Here is a 20,423-nt window from a genome sequence, read left to right on the forward strand (position 1 = left end):
TCCCTGGTATCTGATTTAATCTGTGTCTCGGTACAATGCTCCACGGCTGTAACACGATTCACTTTGAGAATGTTGTTCATCTACCCTTTTTTAATCAGGAAACAAAATCAGGATATTGCTGTTGCTGGAAATCTGAAATAAAAAGCAGAAAATGCTCGAAACGCAGCAGGTCTGGCAGCATCTGTAGAAAGAGAAACAGAATTGATGTTTCAGTTCAATGACCCCATCTTTTTGGGTTAAAGTGAGGGATGTTATGTTTGACCCCGAGATGACTTTCCAACCACATATCTGTGCCATCACAAAGACAGCCTATTTTCACCTCCATTGCATGGCCTGACTCCACCCAGCCTCAGCTATTTGCTGCTGAAACCCTCACCCATGCCTGTGTAACCTATTCCAACTATTCCAATGCACTATTGGCCAGCCTCCCACCTTCTGCTGTCTGCAAACTTGTCATCCAAAGCTCTGCTGCCCCTGTCCTAACTCGCACTAATCCCCGTTCATCCATCACCCCTGTGCTCACTGACCTACATTGGCTCCCGATTAAGCAATATCTCCATTTTAAAATTCTCATTCTTCTTTTCAAATTTTTCGGTGGCCTCGCCTCTCCCTGTCTCCGTAATCTCCTCTCGTCCTGCAACCCATGAAGCTATCTACTGTCCTCCAATTCTGGCCTGTTGAACATCCATGATATAATCACTCCTCCATTGACGGCCTTCAGCTGCCTGGGCCCTAAGCTCTGGAATTTCCTCCCTAAACCCCTCCACTCTCTACCTCTATCCTCCTTTAAGACTGTTTAAAGCCTACCTCTTTGACCAGGTTTTTGGCTGTTTGCCCTAGTATCGCGTTATGTAAGTCATTATCACATTTTGCTTTATGAAACGCCTTGGGACATTTTACTATATTACAAGTGCTATAACAATGCAACTTGGTGTCCATGCTGGGTAATTTTGGGCACCCTTTATCACTATCAAACACAGGTAATTAATAGCACAGCTTAAGTACAGAGGAAGATTTCATCTGCTCTGCCCCATCAAGAGATATGGCTAGAGGCAAAGAATGGGGAGTTGGGACTAATTGGCCAGCTGTTTCAAGGAGCTGGCACAGGCATGATGGGCTGAAGAGCCTCCTGGGGTTGTTCTCAGAAAAGAGAAGGTTAATAGGAGATTTGTTAGGGATTCAAAATTATGAGGGGGTCTAGATAGAGAGAAACTGTTTCCATTGGCAGAGGAATTGAGAACCAGAGGACATCTATTTGAAGTGATTGGCAAAAGACAGGAGGAAAAGCTTTTTTACGCAGCAAGAGGCTTGGAACAGGAATGCATTGTCTGGAGTGTGGTGGTGGCAGATTCAATCATGGCTTTCAAGAGGGAATTGGATAAACTCCTGAAGAGAAAAAAATTGCAGGGCTATCAGGAAAGGGTGGGGAGTGGGACTAGCTGAGTTGCTGTTGGAGAGCCAGCACAGACACGAGGGGCTGAATTGGCCGCCTCCTGTGCTGTAACCATTCCATGATTCTAGGTACTCAGAAGTCGAAAGAAGAGCAAATCTCCCGCTAGTCTTCCCTATGATGTGCCTGAGTCAGCCCACCTCAGGTGTGATATCCTTTCACTGAAGGAATGGCATCTTCACTGTCCACATCAGCAACCGTCGTTGGAGATTTCCACTTTTAACAAATTGTCTCATCCTCCATTATTGTAGGATTGAGATAATTCCAATTCGGAGAGGCGGGAATGCTGTAACTATCCTGTTCTCGTGACTTTGTTAACTGTTTACAGAGCCGTTTCACAAAATGCTCAGAGCAGAGGAATGGGGAAAGGGTTTGTTGCTGTTCTGATACTGGGGCTTGGATGGAAATAGAGTGAGAGGGAAGATTTGAACAATGGGAACAGACGGAATCCATTTGGTTAGAATTGAGAAGTAAAAAGGGTATGATCATGTTAACAGGGGTATTCTATAGGCCTCCAAGTACTGAGAGGTAGACGAGTAAATCTAGGGAGATCACAGAAATGTGCAAGAACTAGAGTGTGGTGATATTGGGGGACTTTAATTACCCAAATATTGATTGGGATAATTCTAGAGTAAAGGGAAAGGAGGGGGAGGAATTTCTGAAATGTGTTCAGGAGAACTTCCTTGATCAGTTTGTTCTCAGCCCATCTAGAAAGGATGCATTGCTGGATCTGGTGCTGAGAAATGAGGTGGGTCAAGTGGACCAAGTGTCTGTGCGGGAGCACTTGGGTAAGAGTGATCATTGTATCCTAAGGTTCAGACTCATAATGCAGAAAAGCAAGGAATGATATAAGGTAGAACAGCAAGATTGGAAGAGGGTTACTTTCAATGTAATGAGAACGGATCTAGCCAGGATAAAATGGGACCAAAGACTGAGGAAAAACTGTAACAGGTCAGTGTTTAAGGAAGGATTGTTCAGATACAGGCTAGGTACATTCCAACAAGGGCGAAAGGTAGGGGAGCCAGATACAGGGCTCCTTGGATGACCAGGAAGATTATGACAAAACAAAAAGAGAGGGTGTGTGATGTACGTTAGGTGAATTCTTCAAGTGAGAACCAGGCCATATTCAACAAGTTGAGAGGGGAGGTGAAGAGGAAAATGAGACTGGCAAAGAGAGAATAGAATGGCAGTCAACATAAAAGGGAACTGAAAAATCTTCTACTGCGTGTAAATAGTAAGCGGGTAGTAAGAGGTGAAGTGGGGCCTGTTAGGCACAAAGAGGGTAATATATGTTTAGAGGCACAGGGCAGGACTAGACTACTTGATGAGTACTTGGTATCGGTGTTTACTGAGGAAGAGGAATCTGGCAAAATATCGGTAGAAGTAGAGAAAGTAGAGGCAATGTGCAAAAATTCAGAGGGAGGAGTTACTGAAAAGACTGGCTATGCTTAGGTAGATAACTCACTTGGTCTGGATGGCTTGCAACCCAGGTTGCTAAAGGAAGTGGGGGTGGAGATAGTGGAAGGGCTTACCATAATCTTCCAATCTTCCCTAAATATGGGGAAGTGCCAGAGGATTGGAGAGTGACAACTGTGACACCCTTATTCAAGAAAGGGTGTAAGGACAGTCCTAGCAACTACAGGCCAGTTAGTTCAACATCAGTGGTGGATAAGGTCTGAGAAACAATAATCAGGGAAAAAATCAACAGGCACTTGGGGAAGTTTGAGTTAATTAGGGAAAGCCAGCATAGATTTGTAAAAGGCAGATAATGCTTGACAAATCTAACTGAATTTTTCGATGAACTAACAGAGAAGGTTGCTGAAGGGAATGCGGTGGATATTATCTATATGAATTTTAAGAAAGCGTTTGATAAAGTATCACATAAAAGGCTGGTTAACAAAATTGAGGGTCAGTGTCCTATTGGATAAAAATATTGCCTCATGGACAAAAAACAGCGAGTCGAGGTAAATGGTTATTTTTCAAACTAGAGGATGGTAGACAGTGGTGTTCCCCAAGGGTCAGTGCTAGGAACACTGCTTTTTTTATATATAAAAATGACTTGGATCTTGGAATACAGAGTAGAATTTCAATATTTGCTGACGATACCAAACTTGGAGTGGCAAACAGTGAGGACGATGCAAACCGCCTGCAACAGAACATAGTGAATGGACAGACAAGTGGCGGATGGAATTTAATACAGACAAGTGTGAGGTGAAGCATTTTGGCAGAAGGAATAGGGAGAGGCAATATGGACTTAATGGTGCAGTTCTAAAGAGTGTGCAGGAACTGAGGGTCCGAGGGTGCATGTGCATTGATCTTTGAAGATGCTAGGACACACTGAGAGAGTGGTTAGTAAAATATATGGGATCTTGGGCTTCTTAAATAGAGGCATTGAGTACAAAAGCAGGGAGGTAATGCTGAACCTTTATAAAGCTCTGGTTAGGCCCCAACTAGAGTATTGTGTTCAGTTCTGGTCACCACACTTAAGGAAAGATGTGTGGGTGCAGAGGACATTTACCAGAATGGTTCCGGGGCGAAGGATTTTAGTTGGAGAAGCTGGGATTGTTTGCCCTGGAGCAAAGGAGATTGAGGGAAGGTTTGATAGCAGTGTACAAGATTATGACAGGGGTTTAGATAAGGTAGACAAGGAGAAACAGTTCTCATTAACCGATGGTACAAGGACTAGGGGACACAGATTGAGGATTTTGGGCAAGAGATCCAGGGAAATGTGAGGAAGAACGTTTTTATGCCCTGTGTGGTAATGACCTGGAACTTGCTGCCCATGAGGGTGGTGGAAGTGGGGACAATCAATGATTTCAGAAGGAAATTGGATGGGCACTTGAGTGAAATAAAATTGCAGGGCTACAGGGATCAAGCAGGGGAATAGGACTGACTGGATTGCTCCGTGGAGAGCCGGCATGGACCCGATGGGCTGAATGGCCTCCTATGCCATAAATGACTCAGTGACACTAAATGAAGATGATACCATTTCTTGTACAATTAATTATTTCTCTGACCTCAAAAATGAGCAGTTATTGGACAAGTCTGTGGCGAATTCTTGTGCAGGCTTTAATGTTTATTGCACGGGTTGTTACTGTGGTGCGCTGAGGGAATCTGTCAGCTCCAGCTCAGGAAAGGAGGGACACTGAACCATGGGGAAAAATGTGCGTTGTTATCTGAACCGACCCAATACTGGATTCGCCATTTGGAAATCTTCACTCGTATTGGTGCTGTATATTGAAGATTGAGAATCAAATTCAAACACCACAATAGTTGAGTGACCATTTCACCTGCAATAGTTCACCACTTGTGTTGCAGTTCCCTGACTTGCTGTACCATTGTGATCATCTTTCCTTTCTTCTCCATGCAGCACGAGGTCAGTGAGTACGTCAGGCCCAAGCCTCGGGAGGGGCCGGAACAACTGATGGGGAAGCCTGAAAGACGGGGAAGGTAATTTTTCTTTTGGTAGCTTTCTCCCCCTCACCCGTCCTTTCCAAAATGCGATGGCTGGTCCTTTGATTTGTTTTCTTGACCACAAGCAGCTGTCTGGCATGCACAGCCATCTTGAGTGTGCGAAGCTATTCAACTTTGGAAAGCATCACTTTCCGGCCCAATCCAGATCTCATCCAGGATCTCTCTCTTTGTATCGTTCCCCAGGGGGCACTGATTTGTTGTATTCCATTACCACCCACACTAAGATCAGTTTAACTCAGGACAGAGCCAGGATGGGAGCTGAGATATTCCTGGTCCGTATGGCTCAGTGTCACACTGGGCAGATCACACACCCATTCATCCAGCAGGGAAGCCTTTGCACTACATTTTAATTTGTAAACTGTATTCGTGTATTGTGGTTACAGGTTTTTGTTCCCTGGGTGAGTCTGGCCTCCAGTCCACCAGCTACATTGGATGCATCTTGCTCATTTCGTGCCACATTGTTCTTTTCTGTGTGTTGTTGGTCACTGTCGTTACTCGATGTCACTCCCAGGTCAGATACGTAAGCCTAATCTCCTGGACTGGGTTCCTATTGCCTCAGGGGCCTTGGAGAAGAATTTTTCAGAGTACCTTTTACCTTATTGGTCCTGCTTTTGGGTTGTTTTCTCTTTTTTGCCTTTCCCAGGAGATTACATGGCTGGGGGCGCAGGCGGGCAAAAAGTGTTTAGTCTTGGTGTTCTGGCAATCAAGGTGTGGGGAAGGCTTGATAGGCCACCTGGTCTTTTCCTGACTGCCGATTTTGTATGTTTGCATGATGCAGGGTTAAGTCCCCGACAGCTGTGACCCCAACCTCCGAAGAGACCTCTTGCACTACACTAATCTGAGGCTCTTCAATTTTCATCTGTGCGGCCTCCTGTCAAACACACAATTTTGTGTCTATTGGTGCTGAATTACAGGCACTTCTGTCTATGTGGCTCAGCTGTTGCATTGATGCTCAGCTCAGATTGGAGGTAAGCAGTCTCCCTGACCCGGCTCCTAGCATCTACACAACGAAATCCAGTTACTTTGTCCCATTCTACTCCCAGGTTAAAGGAGCAGATGTGGAAACATTACACCATTCAAGCCAGTCCAGGATTGTCGGTTCTCCTGGAATCTGATTAAAGAAACATCCAAATAAAGGCAGCATGGGTGTTAATCGGAACAGGAGAAGGCCATTCAGCCCCTTGAGCCTTTTTCGTCATTCAGTGAGATCATGACTGATCTGTGACCTAACTGCACATACCCACCATTGCCCCCAATCCCTCAATAGTTTTGGTTAACAAAAATCTATTCATCTCAGTTCGAAAATGAACATTTTTTTTCATTCATTAATGGAATGTGGACAGCACTGGCAGAGCCAGCATTTATTGCCCTTCCCTAATTGCCCTTGAGAAGCTGGTGATCTGCCTTCTTGACAACTGAGCGGTCATTCCATAGAGCAGTTAAGAGTAAGTGATTAGGAAGGCAAATGGAATGTTGGTTTTTATTGCAAGGGGAATTGAGTATAAAAGTAGGAAAGTTTTACTGCAGCTGTACAGGACCTTGGTGGGACCGCATTTGGAGTACTGTGTACAGTTTTGGTCTAAAAAGGATATAATTGCATTAGAACCAGTTCAGAGAAGGTTCAATCAACTATTTCTGGGATGAAGGGCTTTGCCTTATGAAGAAAGATTGAACAAGTTGGGCCTATATCCATTGGAGTTTAGAAGAAAGAGAGGTGATCTTACTGAAACATAGGATATCCTGAGTGGACTTGATAGAATGGATACTGGGAGGATGTTTCCTCTTGTGGGGGGGACTAGAACTAGGGGACATAAGGCGGAGATGATTTTTTTTTTCTCGAAGGGTTGTTAGTCTGTGGAATCCTCTTCCTCAGAAAACAGTGGAGACTGTGTCATTGAATTTATTCAAGGCTGAGTTGGAATAGATTTTTGATAGACAAGGAAATCAAGCGTTATGAGGGGCAGACAGGAAAGTGGAGTTAAGACCACAACCATATCAGCCATGATCTTATTGAATGACGGAGAAGGCTCAAACGGCCAAATAGCCTAAGCCTACTCCTGCTCCTAAGTCCTATGTCCCAACCACATTGCTGTGAGTCTGGAGTCACATATAGGTCAGACCAGGTAAGGAAGGTAGATTTCTTTCCCTAAAGGCCATGAGCAATCCAGTTTGTTTTGCTACAGTCATCCATTACAGGCATCTATCATCCTTTGCATGTAGAAGTGTTTCTTTTATTTGTTCATGGAATGTGGGCGTCACTGGCTATGCCAGCATTTATTACCCATCCTTAATTGCATTTGAGAAGGTAGTGGTGAGCTGCTGCCTTAAACTGCTGCAGTCCTTGGGGTGTAGGTACACCAACAATACTGTTAGGAAGGGAGTTCCAGGATTTTGGCCTAGCGACAGTGAAGGAACAGCGATATAGTTCCAAGTCAGGATGGTGTGTGGCTTGGAGGGGAACTTGCAGGTGGTGATGTTCCCATGCATCTGCTGCTCTTGTCCATCTAGGTGGTAGAGGTCACTGGTATGGAAGGTGCTGTCGAAGGAGCCTTGGTGAGTTGTTGCAGTGCATCTTGTAGATGGTACACACTGCTGCCACTGTGTGTCACTGGTGAAGGGAGTGAATGTTGAAGGTGGTGGATGGGGTGCCAGTCAAACGGCTGCTTTGTCCTGGATGGTGTTGAGCTACTTGAATGTTGGAGCCGCACCCATCCAGGCAAGTGGAGAGTGTTCATCACACTCCTGACTTGTGCCTTGCAGATGGTGGACCGGCACTGGGAAAGTCAGGAGGTGAGTTACTCGCTGCAGGATTCCCAGCCTCTGATGTGCTCTTGTAGCCATAGTATTTTGTGGCTGATCTGGTTCAGTTTATGGTCAGTGGTAACCTCCAGGATGTTTCCTAACTTCACAACTGAATGATCTGGCACTAACTTTTAAAGTATGTCGCCTAGACTCCCCAATCAGGAAAATAGTTTCTCTCTGTCTACCTTACAAGTTCCCCTAAATAGCTTGAAAACTTTGATCAAGTCACCCCTTAACCTTCTAAATTCCTGGGAATAAATAACCCTAGATTGTGTAATCTCTCCTCATAATTTAACCCTTGGAGTCCAGGCTTCATTTTGGTAAATCTACACTGCACTCCCTCCAAGGCCAATGTATCTTTCCTAAAGGTGTGGCGCCCAGAACCCCCCTCAATATTCCAGATGTGGTTTAACCAGGGCTTTGTATAGCGATGCATGAGTTCTACCCCATTGTATTCTATTCCTCTAAATATAAAGACCAGTGTTTTATTAGTCTGTTTGATTATTTTCTGTATCTGTCCATGGTATTTTGGTAATCTAATGCATGACACTCCAAAGTCTCTTTGAACCTCCACTGTTTCTAGCTTTACACCATTTAGAAAGTACCTTGTTCTATACTTTTTAAGTGCAAAGTGGATGAACTTCACACTTGCGTTTATTGAAATCCATTTGTCACAGCTTTGCCCATTCACTTAATCTGTTTATATCTCTTTGTAATTTTGTGTCTCCATCTACACTGTTTACGATGCTGCAAATCTTTGTGTCATCGGCAGACTTAGATATGTGGCAAAGTCGCTTATAAATATGCTGAATAGTGAGGCCCCAAAACAGATCCCTATGCAACACCATTAGTCATATCCTGCCAATCAAAGTACCCGCCCATTATCCCTCCTCTCTGTCTCCTGCCACTCAGCCAGTTTCCTAACCAGGCCAACAATTTGCTTTCAATTCCATGAGCTTCAACTTTAGCGAACAGTCTCTTATGAGGGATTTTATTAAATGCCTTTTGGAAATTCATATAAGTACTATCCAAAGACATTTCGCAGGTCAGGCAGCAACTGTGGAGAGAGAAACAGAGCTAATGTTTTGTGTTGATGACCTTTCATCAGAACTGGAAAAAGTCAGAGATGTAACATGTTTAAGCAAGTGCAGAGGCAGGGAAAGCGGGGAGAGGGGAAGGACCAAAAGGGAAGATCTGTGATGAGTAGAAGGCAGAAGAGAATCGATTCTGCTTTTCCATTTACACCTCCCCTAGACCCATTTTTTTGTTTTTACTTGTCCCATTACTGTTTTTTTTCTTTCATGGGATGTGGGCTTTGCTGGCAAGACCAGCATTTGTTGCCCATCCCTAATTGTCCTTGACAGCTGAGTGGCTCGCGAGGCCATTTCAGAGGGCAGTTGAGAGTCAACCACATTGCTGTGGGTCTGGAGTCGTATGTAGGCCAGACCAGGTAAGGACATTAGTGAACCAGATGGGTTGTTATGACAATCTATGATAGTCTCAGTAATGATGCCATGAAACTAGCTTTCAATTCCAGATTTTTATTAATTTTTTTTTTTAGAGATACAGCACTGAAACAGGCCCTTCGGCCCACCGAGTCTGTGCCGACCATCAACCACCCATTTATACTAATCCTGCACTAATTCAATATTCCTACCACATCCCCACCTGTCCCTATATTTCCCTACCACCTACCTATACTAGGGGCAATTTATAATGGCCAATTTACCTATCAACCTGCAAGTCTTTGGCGTGTGGGAGGAAACCGGAGCACCCGGAGGAAACCCACGCAGACACAGGGAGAACTTGCAAACTCCACACAGGCAGTACCCGGAATCAAACCCGGGTCGCTGGAGCTGTGAGGCTGCGGTGCTAACCACTGCGCCACTGTAATTCAGTAAATCTGAATTCCACCAACTGCCATGGTGGGATTTGAAGCCCTGTCCCCAGGACATTAGCTTACGCCTCTGGATTGCTAGTTCAGTGACAATACCACTACACCACCGTCTCCCCTATCTCCTTTTGTCTTGCACCATCATCCCTTTTGTCATTTCCACATTTGCTGGCTGTCCTGCTGATATTTCTACCATTTTCTGTTTTTACTTTATATTTCCAGTACCTGAGGTGTTTTCTTTTGTATCCATAGACATTCCCCTGTCCACTACTTTAGTCACCTCTTCAAAAAAATTTAATCAGGTTCATCAAGCCTGACCTTTCCTTTACAAATCCATGCTGGCTCTCTCCGATCAGCTGAAAATTTTCAAGGTGTTCAGTCACCCTATCCTTAATTATGGATTCCAGTAATTTCCTGACAGCAGATGTTAGGCTATCTGGCCTGTAATTCCCTGGTTTCCCTCTCCCCTTTCTTAAATAGTGGAATGGCGTGTGCAATTTTCCAGTCTAAAGGAATAGTTCCAGCTTGCTTTAAGTCCCTGGGATGGAAACCATCTGGTCCTGGGGGTTTGTTATTCTTTAGTGCCATTACCATCTTCATTGCTGATTCAGTATTAGTTTCCTTGGGATGTCTGACATTCTATCCTTTTCCTCTACTGTAAAAAGTGACACAAAGTAATTATTTCTCGTGTCTGTCATTTCCTGATTTTCATTGATAATATCACTGTTATCAGTTTCCAAGGGGCCCACGTTGCTCCTGACCTCCCTTTTTTCCTTAATATAACTTTAAAAAAAAAAGTGTTGATTTTGATATTACTTGCAAGTTCCTTTTCGTACTGCTTTTTTTTTTATTCTTACAATCTGTTTGCTGTTCTTTGTATCTTTCCCATTTGCCAGGATCTCTGCTATTTTTTGCATTTTTGAATGCTTTTTCTTTTAGTTTTATGTTGTTCCTTATCTCTTTAGTCATCCATGGCTGTTTTTTGCCCCATAGGAGTATAAGCTGGTTCTGTATTGTGTTAAATTCTTTGAGAAATTCCCCGGACACCAAACCTGTAGAGCAGCCATTGAGTTGAATTTAAACATTAGCCCAAGATGCCAAAAGCCTTTTTGTCTGACTCATCCCGTCTCTTGCCTCCCTCCCTGCCCACTGGCCATTCATAGCAGCCACCACACCTCTGATCAACAAGAGCAGTGCCAGAGAAAGAGAGAGCAAAATAACTTTTAGTTGAGGAGAAACACAGAAAACTTGTCTCTTTTCCAGAGAGTATTTCACCCTTTCCAGGAACACATCTAATACCCAATACACAGCCCATCATTTAAAACATCCATGATTAAAATGAGCAATTGTCATATTGACTATAAAGCACTAACCATTAACTATTTACACTAACATCAATTCCAAAGTTACATGTTATATTCTGTAAAATGTTCTAGGAGCATAGGAGCAGGAGTAGGCCATTCAGCCCATCAAGCCTGCTCCGCCATTCAATACGATCATGGCTGATCATTCACTTCAATGCCTTTTTCCCACACTATCCTCATATCCCCTTATGTCACTTGTATTTAGAAATCTGTCAATCTCTGCTTTAAACATACTCAATGACTGAGCTTCCACAGCCCTCTGGGGTAGAGAATTCCAAAGATTCACAACCCTCTGAGTAAAGAAATTTTTCCTCATCTCTGTCCTAAGTGGCTTCTCCCTTATTTTGAAATTGTGTCCCCTGGTTCTGGACTCCCCAACCAGGAGAAACATCTTACCTGCATCATTCTGTTTATTTCTGGCCAAAACAGCAGTGCTTACTCACTCGTTCACACCTGGTTGAGGTGCACTGAATGCAAGATCAAACATAACATAATGCTAAATTACCTTTTGTGTCTTTAATTTCTTCCAAATGGAGTGGGCTGACAGTTTGTAACTGACTGCAGTTTACATAAAGCTGTGGATGAGACTGGAGCTTGATGGCAGTTTAAGTACTGCTACTCAAGAAGGGCCATTAATGGCTGAAATAGCATTACCATGTTATACTGCGTTGTAGCAGACAAGTCAGATTGAGCCCATTGTAAACGATGGGGAATATAATACTATTTCAGTGGCGTAACCTATTCTACAGCTCTTGTATCTTTTTGAGAAAACTGGTTTTGCCTCCTTTCTCACCGACTCCCAATGCCTCCGTTCCTGACTGGGGCTGTTATTGTGCTGTCCTGCTGTTTGACCTCAGCTGGTGGAGGATACACTGAAGAGAGAGGTACTAGGTGAGGTGGAGGGAGATTGCCACTTGCCACAGCTCAGTAAGCTTTACGCTACAGTTTTCATCCCTACAGGCCTCCTGCACACCGCGAAGATTCCAAAGAGCTTGACCCAAACTACAGGTCAACCCCACAACGCCCTCCTCGTCCGGTCTCCAGGTCTTCCGAATTGTCGCAGAAAGGTACTGTACACTAGAAGTGTGAAGTCTCAAGTCTGGTGTGCCAGAAGTGGCTGGTTTTGAATGGAATTGTAGGAGAAGTTGTTTCAATCTCAAACTTTCAGTTTTATTAAAGTTGCATGTTGCTTGATTTCCAGAGATACAGTTGCTCTATACATAGACATAACAAGCCAAAAACAGGGCATTCGCCACAACCAGTCCATGTTGGCATTTATCCTCCACACCAGCAAAGCATCTAATCACATTTACCCTCCCCTGTTCCCACATCCCTTCAAACCCTTTTCCTTCATTTCCCCCCCCCCTTCTAATCTAATCTTCAATGTCAGCATAGTTTCTGCCTCAACAATAACCCTAGGAGTGAATCTTACAACCCTCTGTGAAGAAATTTCTCCTGCTCGCTGTTCGAAAGCTCTTACATTTAATCTCCTATCTATGACCCTTCATTCTAGATGTCTCAGCGACTGGGAAGAGTCTGTTTCCTATCCCTTCACCATTTTAAACACTTCTATCACATCACCCCATAAATTGCCTTGTTTCCTCTCCTCTCTGTGCGGTCACATCATTTTGCAGTACATTTTGGGATGCGTGATCCAGAATTTGAGCCCTATGGAACTGAAATGCTTGCTCCATTCTGGTCATCCTTTTGGGAGAAGGTTGTATTATCTTTAGGAACTGAATCTGAGCGAAGTTCAGGACTATTTGCCTCCTGACTCTGATATGACCAGGGTATTAACCAAACTTGTACTCTGAGGTCAAGGATCAAGGCTGATCTGTACCTCAACTTCAATCATTCGCCTTTGCTCCATATCCCTTGATGCCCTTATCCAACAAAAATCTATCAATTGCAGTGTGAAAATTGTCAGTTGTCCCCAGCAGCCACAGCTTTCTGAGAGATCGTGTTCCAGATTTTCACCATCTTTAGTGTAGGAAAAATGCTTCCTGATTTCACTTCTGAAAGGCCTAACTCTAATTGTAAAATTAAGCCCCCTTGTTCTGACTCCCCCACTAGAGAAAATAGCTTCTTAGTATCTACCCTATCAAACCCTTCAGTCATTGTAAATGCTTCAATTAGGGCAGAGCAGTGGTTAGCACTCACAGCTCCAGTGACCCGGGTTCGGTTCTGGGTACTGCCTGTGCGGAGTTTGCAAGTTCTCCCTGTGTCTGCGTGGGTTTCCTCCGGGTGCTCCGGTTTCCTCCCACATGCCAAAGACTTGCAGGTTGATAGGTAAATTGGCCATTATAAATTGCCCCTAGTGTAGATAGGTGGTAGGAGAATTGAGGGTAGGTGGGGATGTGAGAGGGAAATGGAATGAATGTAGGATTAGTATAAATGGGTGGTTGATGGTCAGCATGGACTAGTTGGGCCGAAGGGCCTGTTTTAGTGCTGTATCTCTCTATGACTCTAGATCAGCTCTTAATCTTCTGAACTCAAGGGAATGCAAGCCTAGTCTATGCAGCCTTTCATCAAAATTTAACCCTTTTACCCCAGTATCATCTTGGTAAATCTGCACTGATCCCCTTCATGGCCAATATAGACTCCCAAGATGAACGCAATACTCGGGATGGGCTCTGACCAAGGCTCAATACCAGTATTATCACTTTGTGTTGCCCACTTATTGGAGTTTGTTTGTTCAGATTCTTATTACAGGCAGTGACTGAAAGAATGGAGCACATCCGTAAATGAAGAGGATTAAAATTGTGAGAATTCCACCAACTTCTATCCTGTGTAGATTCGGCCCAAAGTTACCGAAAGAGTTCGACTCAGTGCTTCCCTCAAACACGTCAAAGTGGGAGGAAAAAAAACTACTGGACGTTTTCATAATTGACACAGCAGATTGTAGTGAGCCACTTGTCAGTACAGACCTGGTCTTGTTTTGGAATGTAAAATCTTCACTGTTAATGTATTTGCACAAATAACCCAAAAGAAAGAACTTTTTAAAATGTTTTTAACAAAAATTAACAAGAATGTTAAGTTGTATTAACTTTTTATTTTATATATATATATTTGTTTTTAACCGTTTAACTCAAGCTTTCACTCTTTCTTCTAAACAGCTGTGCTAAGCAGTTTGAATGCCTTGCAGTTGCAGCAAAGTTTTAGTCACAGATGGAAATTTATGTTATCCCTCTCTCTCTCTGACATTTCCCTGGTTTCAGTTGAGCTAAGTCTATCCAATTTACATTGCCACAAAATTTCTTGGGCGCACTCAATTTGGCTGAACATTACACTACAATTCATCACTTGCTATTGGTGGAACTCCGATGGTCCTGGTGTTGCTGGTGAGACCTATTTTCTGGTTAGGGAGGGGAAGCTAATCCTGATCTAGACCAGGTTCTATCAATCACACCTCACAGCACAAGAACCTACAGCTGTATGGGAAGACCATTGTGCACATGTCCTTTCTGTTTTGATAGATCTCGAATCCTACTGTCAAAATAATTTACCACCATATCTCTCTCTGCCTCCTCTCTCCAGAAATTCATAATAGTCCTTATAACCCATTTACATTCTCACTTTCACATATCCATTATATTAAAATACCATTTCTGCATGCACTTCCTATTAACATTTTTCCATGTCCACATTTAAAATGGAAAATGCCTATGTAAACTTGTCATGCTGTCATTACACCCTCCTACCATCAGAGGCACTGTGGCATCATATAGGAATTTATAATGGCAACTTAAAAATAAGGACTGAATAATAATGATTAAAATGTGGGGACTGAATTCAGTCTCTGTGACCTGTTATCACCCTGCTTTACCTGAAGACTGTGCTTGGTCTCGACTTCCTGCATGCAATGACTACTTAATTTTAAAAGTAAAAAAACATTTTTAACAAATTTCTGGAACTGAGATTCCACCAGTCCCTCTAATGTGCAACTGCTTGGCTACTTGGAAGAATCCTTGTTTTTTTTTTAAAAATTAAATTTGCTACTTTTGAAGGACTGTGTTTAGGAAGCTGTGATCTTCAGGCATTGTTCGAAGGTGCTTGTTCCCAGCTGATCTAGTTGCTGCAGGAACATGGGATCAGCCTGGCAAGCTCCATTCAGAGAGTGTATTGTTGCCTGCTGTATCTAATTGCAAATGTAGGAGGTTCACAAATCTGTAACATTTTGAGGAAAAACACACTTAACCCCACCCACTGAGAATCCCAAAGGCCCTCTCTTTACACAGCACCCCTTTTAAATGCCGCACAAACTATTGAGAATCAAATGCTCTTTGTTTAGATGTGTAGGAAATAGTTGAATATCTATCCTTTGTGACAAAATGTCATTTTTGTAATTTGATTGGATCTCGCAGGGCTCACTGCTGTGTCTTTCTGAAGGTGCTACTCTATCCAGCCAGTGCTGCATGTTGTGTGTGTGTAAAGCTAACGTAAGTCACTGCTGCATGTTCCGTGTGTAAGCTGCTTGTGCTTCATGTATGTTGAGCAACAGGGGTGAACAGAGGCCTGAGACTGCACCGAGGTGCAAGGCCAGTAGTTTGATGAACTACTGAAGCAGCAGTCATATTTTTACCCAAAGTAGCTTGCAAATCTTTTAAATTAATAGCCTGTAGAAGAGAGGAGAATAAACTCATAAATGGCAAGATGATAAAAATCAATGAATGCTAGAAATCTTCAAAAAGAAAATCAGTTTCTATGTCTGGCAGAGACAGGCTTGTGAAACAGGACCCTGTGTACTATTAACTTATCACTCTCTTCGGATGCCAAGCGCTTTGTAGTGCTTTCTCTTTTTTTTTAAAAAAACACGTTGTACTCACCAGGCTAATAGTGCATTTTTGCTCATCTTTTCCTAAGTTAGTGGCAGTACAGCTCCTGATTACACCAAGGATCCAAGCTCCCCCCTATGTGGGGAGGATGCCCAAGGAGAGGTAGCTTATATCCAAGCAGCATCCACGAGTCAGTGATGTAGCATCATACCTATGATGTGCTTCAGGATTGCAAAGTTATATCGTTGCACTTGCTTTTGTTCATCAGTACGAAGCATTCCTTTTCCCCAACTGTTGCTCCCCCGCCGCCCCTCCAAAAATAAATTACTCTGTGTTGATGTCTGCAGTAAAACTGAAGCAGTACAACGAAAGCCACAAGGGAACCATCAGCTGGTCTCTCTCCCCAGTATTGAAACCAGGCATTTGGGGATGGTCCCAAGGTTTCTGTGCTTTACTTTGTAGACAAATCTTTGGCAGGTCTCGGTCTGTGTCTGGTACTAAAAGGTTAAATATCAGGGGAATCCAGAGTAGGGTGCTATGGAGAAGTTTTCACAATGACTCTCTGTACCTGTCCAGTCTGTGGTGACCAAATCTGCAAGTGCAGATTTGAACCAAACTTTTAGGAGACCTTCTCTCTCTCTCGGTCTTTTTCCCCTACTGGTCTCTGTACTGTGTTGTGCACTTCTGCCTTCCGTCTTACTGTCCTGTTGGGGTCTGTATCTGCACATCTTCGTGTCCCCTAATGCTGTCCTGGGATCAGTATCTGTATCTCTAAGTCCCCTCTCACTGTCCTGGGATCTGTACCTGTGTCTCTGTGTTCCCCTAATGCTGTCCTGCTGCAACATGTGCCACTGCCACACTCTCAATACCCTACAATGGGCCTGTTCACATATTGCTGCTTCTCCTGTCCTGTGTGGAATCTCTCACTCCCCAACTTTCTTCATGCCCTACTGGAATCTGTCCACTTCGTATCTGTCCTGCTTGGATTTGTGCATCAATGTCCTTTTGTCTTGCTCTGGTTTCTCTACCTGATCCTTTACTCAAGCCTCAAAGCCGCAGTATCCAGTTAGCCCCCAGCACTTTTCGACCAGTAATTTTCCTCCTTCTGTCGATTGTATTTTTAAATATAGTTTTGTTTTAGCTGCTGTTGCTCTAGGTGTGTGTATTAGTGATTTTATAACTTCACTGTTCAAAATCAGAAATTTTCTAACCATATCAGATTTCTGTCCAACATCAGTCTCCCTGCGACTCCATTCCTTACCAAGCACAGTCGGACTCCTGTAGACAAGTGCTTCCATTGATGTGTACCCGTCATTCAATCGCCATTCAAAGTGCGAATGTTTATAGCAAAGTACACAGAGTACTGTGTCAACAATAACTTGCAGAGCAATACAAATCTGCCTTATCTCACTTGTAGCAGCATCAAAATAACCTGGTTAGCAAACCTTAAAATGCTTGACAAAATTAAGCTTTAAGTAAACTTTTTGCACTAACAGATTCTACAGTTTACGGTGGCGGCTGATTTTGACTTCCTCTGTGTTCAGCGATGTTTCTAAACCTTGTGTATGGATACTCAAACAAGGGCCCCCTACTCTCACACCCCCAACCCCACTTCATGTTTAATGTGGATGAATTGAATGTATGCTAAGGATTCATTGATTTTTGGCTTAGAAATTAACATGTTTTTAAAACTGACCTCTGCCTATCCTTCCTTTGTGTCTATTGGGAATTAGCCTAGGGAATCGATCAAGCTTCCTGCTCAGGTGCTGAACCTGGGCGTACTGCTCAAATCCTGAGCTCAACTTCCTTCCCTTGTGTATGGGGAGATTGCCTTTAATGTGGCCACTGTCACCCCTCTGCTGACTGCACCCTACTCTACATTATCACTGTGATTGTTCTGCTCTTACTCCCTTTGCCAAGCTCCACATCCTCATCCAATTGACTTCAAGATTTGTCCTACCTCAGCTATGCTCCACTTGTACCCTCTCGGGTGCTCTCTAACCCCCTCCAGTGCTTTGCTGTTTTTTAATTCATTCTTGGAATGTGGGCATCACAGGAAAGGCTGCCTTTTTTATTGCCCTGTCCCCAGATGTCCTGAGAAGATGGTGATAGGTCTTACTCATTGAACTGCCAACTAGGCTACTTCAGAGGGCAGTTAACAGTCGATCATAGTGGTGTGGGACTGGAATCACATATAGGCTCAGACCGTGAGGGCAGTTAGGTTGGGCAACAAATGCTGGCCTTGCCAGTGCCACTCACATCCCAGGAAGGAATTTTAAAAACCGGTAAGGACACCAGGCTTCTTTCAGTAAAGAACACTAGTGTACCAGTTGGGTCTTTACAACAATCCAACAGTTTCATGGTCACTTTTACTGAGAGCAACTTTTTATTTCAAATTCTCAGGACTTGAGTTCTCTGGATTACCAGTGCCAGCTCTGGACTACAAGTCCAGGAACACAACCACTGTACTACCATACCCAGTGCTGGATTGCTCCTTGTGGCACCAATCCCACCCCACCTTACATCACCATTGGCAGATACTCTTTCAGCCTCAATAATCTTACCCTTTGGAGCTCCTTCTCAATCCCTCCAGCTTTCTCTTGTATCAAGCCTTTGGTGCCTTCCCTCACTCTTTCCGTTTGCCCTTTTTACCCACCCTTGCACTGTTACGTTTTATTCTCTGCCCCATAAAGTGCTCTGAGACATTGAGACATCTTTGTGTAACTGAGGAGTGCTGTAGAATTGTAAGTAGTTGATCTGTGCTCTGGATTTTTATTATTACTTTATTACTATACTGACAAGCTCCCACTTTGGATACCTTTGATTTGCTCAATGATGCCTCCTGGAAGTTCCCACTATCCTTTAAAGCTTGGCCAATGTGAGCTAGATCCACGCTGGTTGCAGACAATGATTTTCTGATATAGAAACTAGGAGCAGGAGTAGGCCATTTGGCTCCGCCATTCATTATGATCATGGCTGATCATCCAACTCCGTAACCTGTTCCCGCTTTCTCCCCCATATCCTTTGATCCCTTTAGACCCAAGAGCTATATCTAACTCCTTCTTGAAAACCTATAACTGCTTTCTGTGGTAGCGAATTCCACAGGCTCACCACTCTTTGGGTGAAGAAACTTCTCTTCATCTCAGGCCTGAAAGGTTTACCCCATATCCTTAGACTATGACCCCTGGTTCTGGACACCTCACCATCGGGAATATCCTTCCTGCATCTACCCTATCAAGTCCTGTTAGAATTTCCTAGATTTCTATGAGATCCCCCCTCACGCTTCTGAACTCCAGCGAATATAATCCTAACTGACTCAATCTCTCCTCATATGTCAGTCCCACCATCCCAGGAATCAGTCTGGTAAACCTTCGCTGCACTCCCTCTATAGCAAGAACATCCTTCCTCAGATAAGGAGACCAAAACTACACACAATATTCCAGGTGTGGCCTCACCAAGGCCCTGTATAATTGCAGCAAGACATCCCTGCTCCTATACTCGAATCCTCTCGCTATGAAGCCCAACATACCATTTGCCTTTTTTATCACCTGTTGCACCTGCATGCTTACCTTCAGCAACTGGTGTACGAGAACACCCAGATCTCATTGCATATTCCCCTTTCTCAGTTGATAGCAGTTCAGATAATCTGCCTTCCTGTTCTTGCTACCAAAGTGGATAATCTCAAATTTATCCACATTATACTGCATCTGCCATGCATTTTCCCACTCACTCAACTTGTCCAAATCACCCTGAAGCCTCTTTTTTTAAAAATCAAAATTCACAAAGGCAAACTACATTTTGCAAGGAGCCAATGTTAGGCTCATTCCTCTGAGAAGTTATTGTTTGTGGGCGCTTTTTTTCCAAATTGAGAAACCTAGGTGCAGGCCACCATCAAGGCTAAAACTGGAAGACGATGTAAATCAATTAATGATTTGTTGATACCACACTTGGATTTTGAAGATGCATAGATTGTAGGAGGAAGGGGAGACTGAGGGAGGTGAGGAAGTGCTCAGGATGTTGAGTAAAATTGACTTTTTCTTGCAGAGTCGGGGCTTTCTTATCCAGTGTAGAATGCATGATCAGTATTTGGACAGTTGAGTTCTCCTTGCTATGTCAAACAGTATTATTGGTCTTTCCTCTGCTCACCCCAGCTAGCTAAATATATGACCAAATATTCATGAGTGAATAACAGCATTTATTTGCCAAATTGTTACTTTGTACTATTGTTCCGAGCACACTACACGTGTGATGTCTGACGTTATGCCGTGCACTATATTCTCGATGTATTTCCATATGTTACTGACTGTTAAAGAGCTGCTTTTGTTAATGTCATTCAGATTATTTTTGTAAATTCTTTTTAATTGATTAAAATTATTGCTTCTGACAATAAACTGATGAGATGCTACTTAAAGAATAACTAGTGACACATGGTCTTCATTGTCCAGCATTTCTATAGAAGTGATCTCCACTTTAACCTTGTTCATACAGGTTATGTGATCCCCAGTCAGCTCCCATACTGACGAGGAGACTTAGGCTGGGGACCTTGATCATACAACAGAAAAGAAAGAACAACTTTTACAATGTTGAAACACCCCAAGGCGTTTCACAGCCAATAAAGTACGATTGAAGTGCACTCATTGTTGTAATGTCGAAAACACAGCAAC

At 43.4% G+C, this 20,423-nt stretch overlaps 1 protein-coding gene across 2 annotated transcripts in view; it reads left to right on the forward strand.

Moving 5' to 3' along the window:
- ccdc50a (coiled-coil domain containing 50a) overlaps positions 1-20,159 on the forward strand; it is a 115,003-nt gene extending 94,844 nt beyond the window's left edge. For both annotated transcript variants that reach the window (XM_068042827.1, XM_068042828.1), the window contains 3 exons: positions 4,821-4,900; positions 11,945-12,051; positions 13,684-20,159. In XM_068042827.1, coding sequence (XP_067898928.1) covers positions 4,821-4,900; positions 11,945-12,051; positions 13,684-13,703 — 207 coding nt within the window. In that variant the 3' untranslated portion in view covers positions 13,704-20,159. The remainder of the gene's footprint in view (positions 1-4,820; positions 4,901-11,944; positions 12,052-13,683) is intronic.
- The last annotated feature ends 264 nt before the right edge of the window (positions 20,160-20,423 follow it).

This window comes from Heterodontus francisci, chromosome 11 (assembly GCF_036365525.1).
Source record: "Heterodontus francisci isolate sHetFra1 chromosome 11, sHetFra1.hap1, whole genome shotgun sequence".
Lineage (NCBI taxonomy): Eukaryota > Metazoa > Chordata > Chondrichthyes > Heterodontiformes > Heterodontidae > Heterodontus > Heterodontus francisci.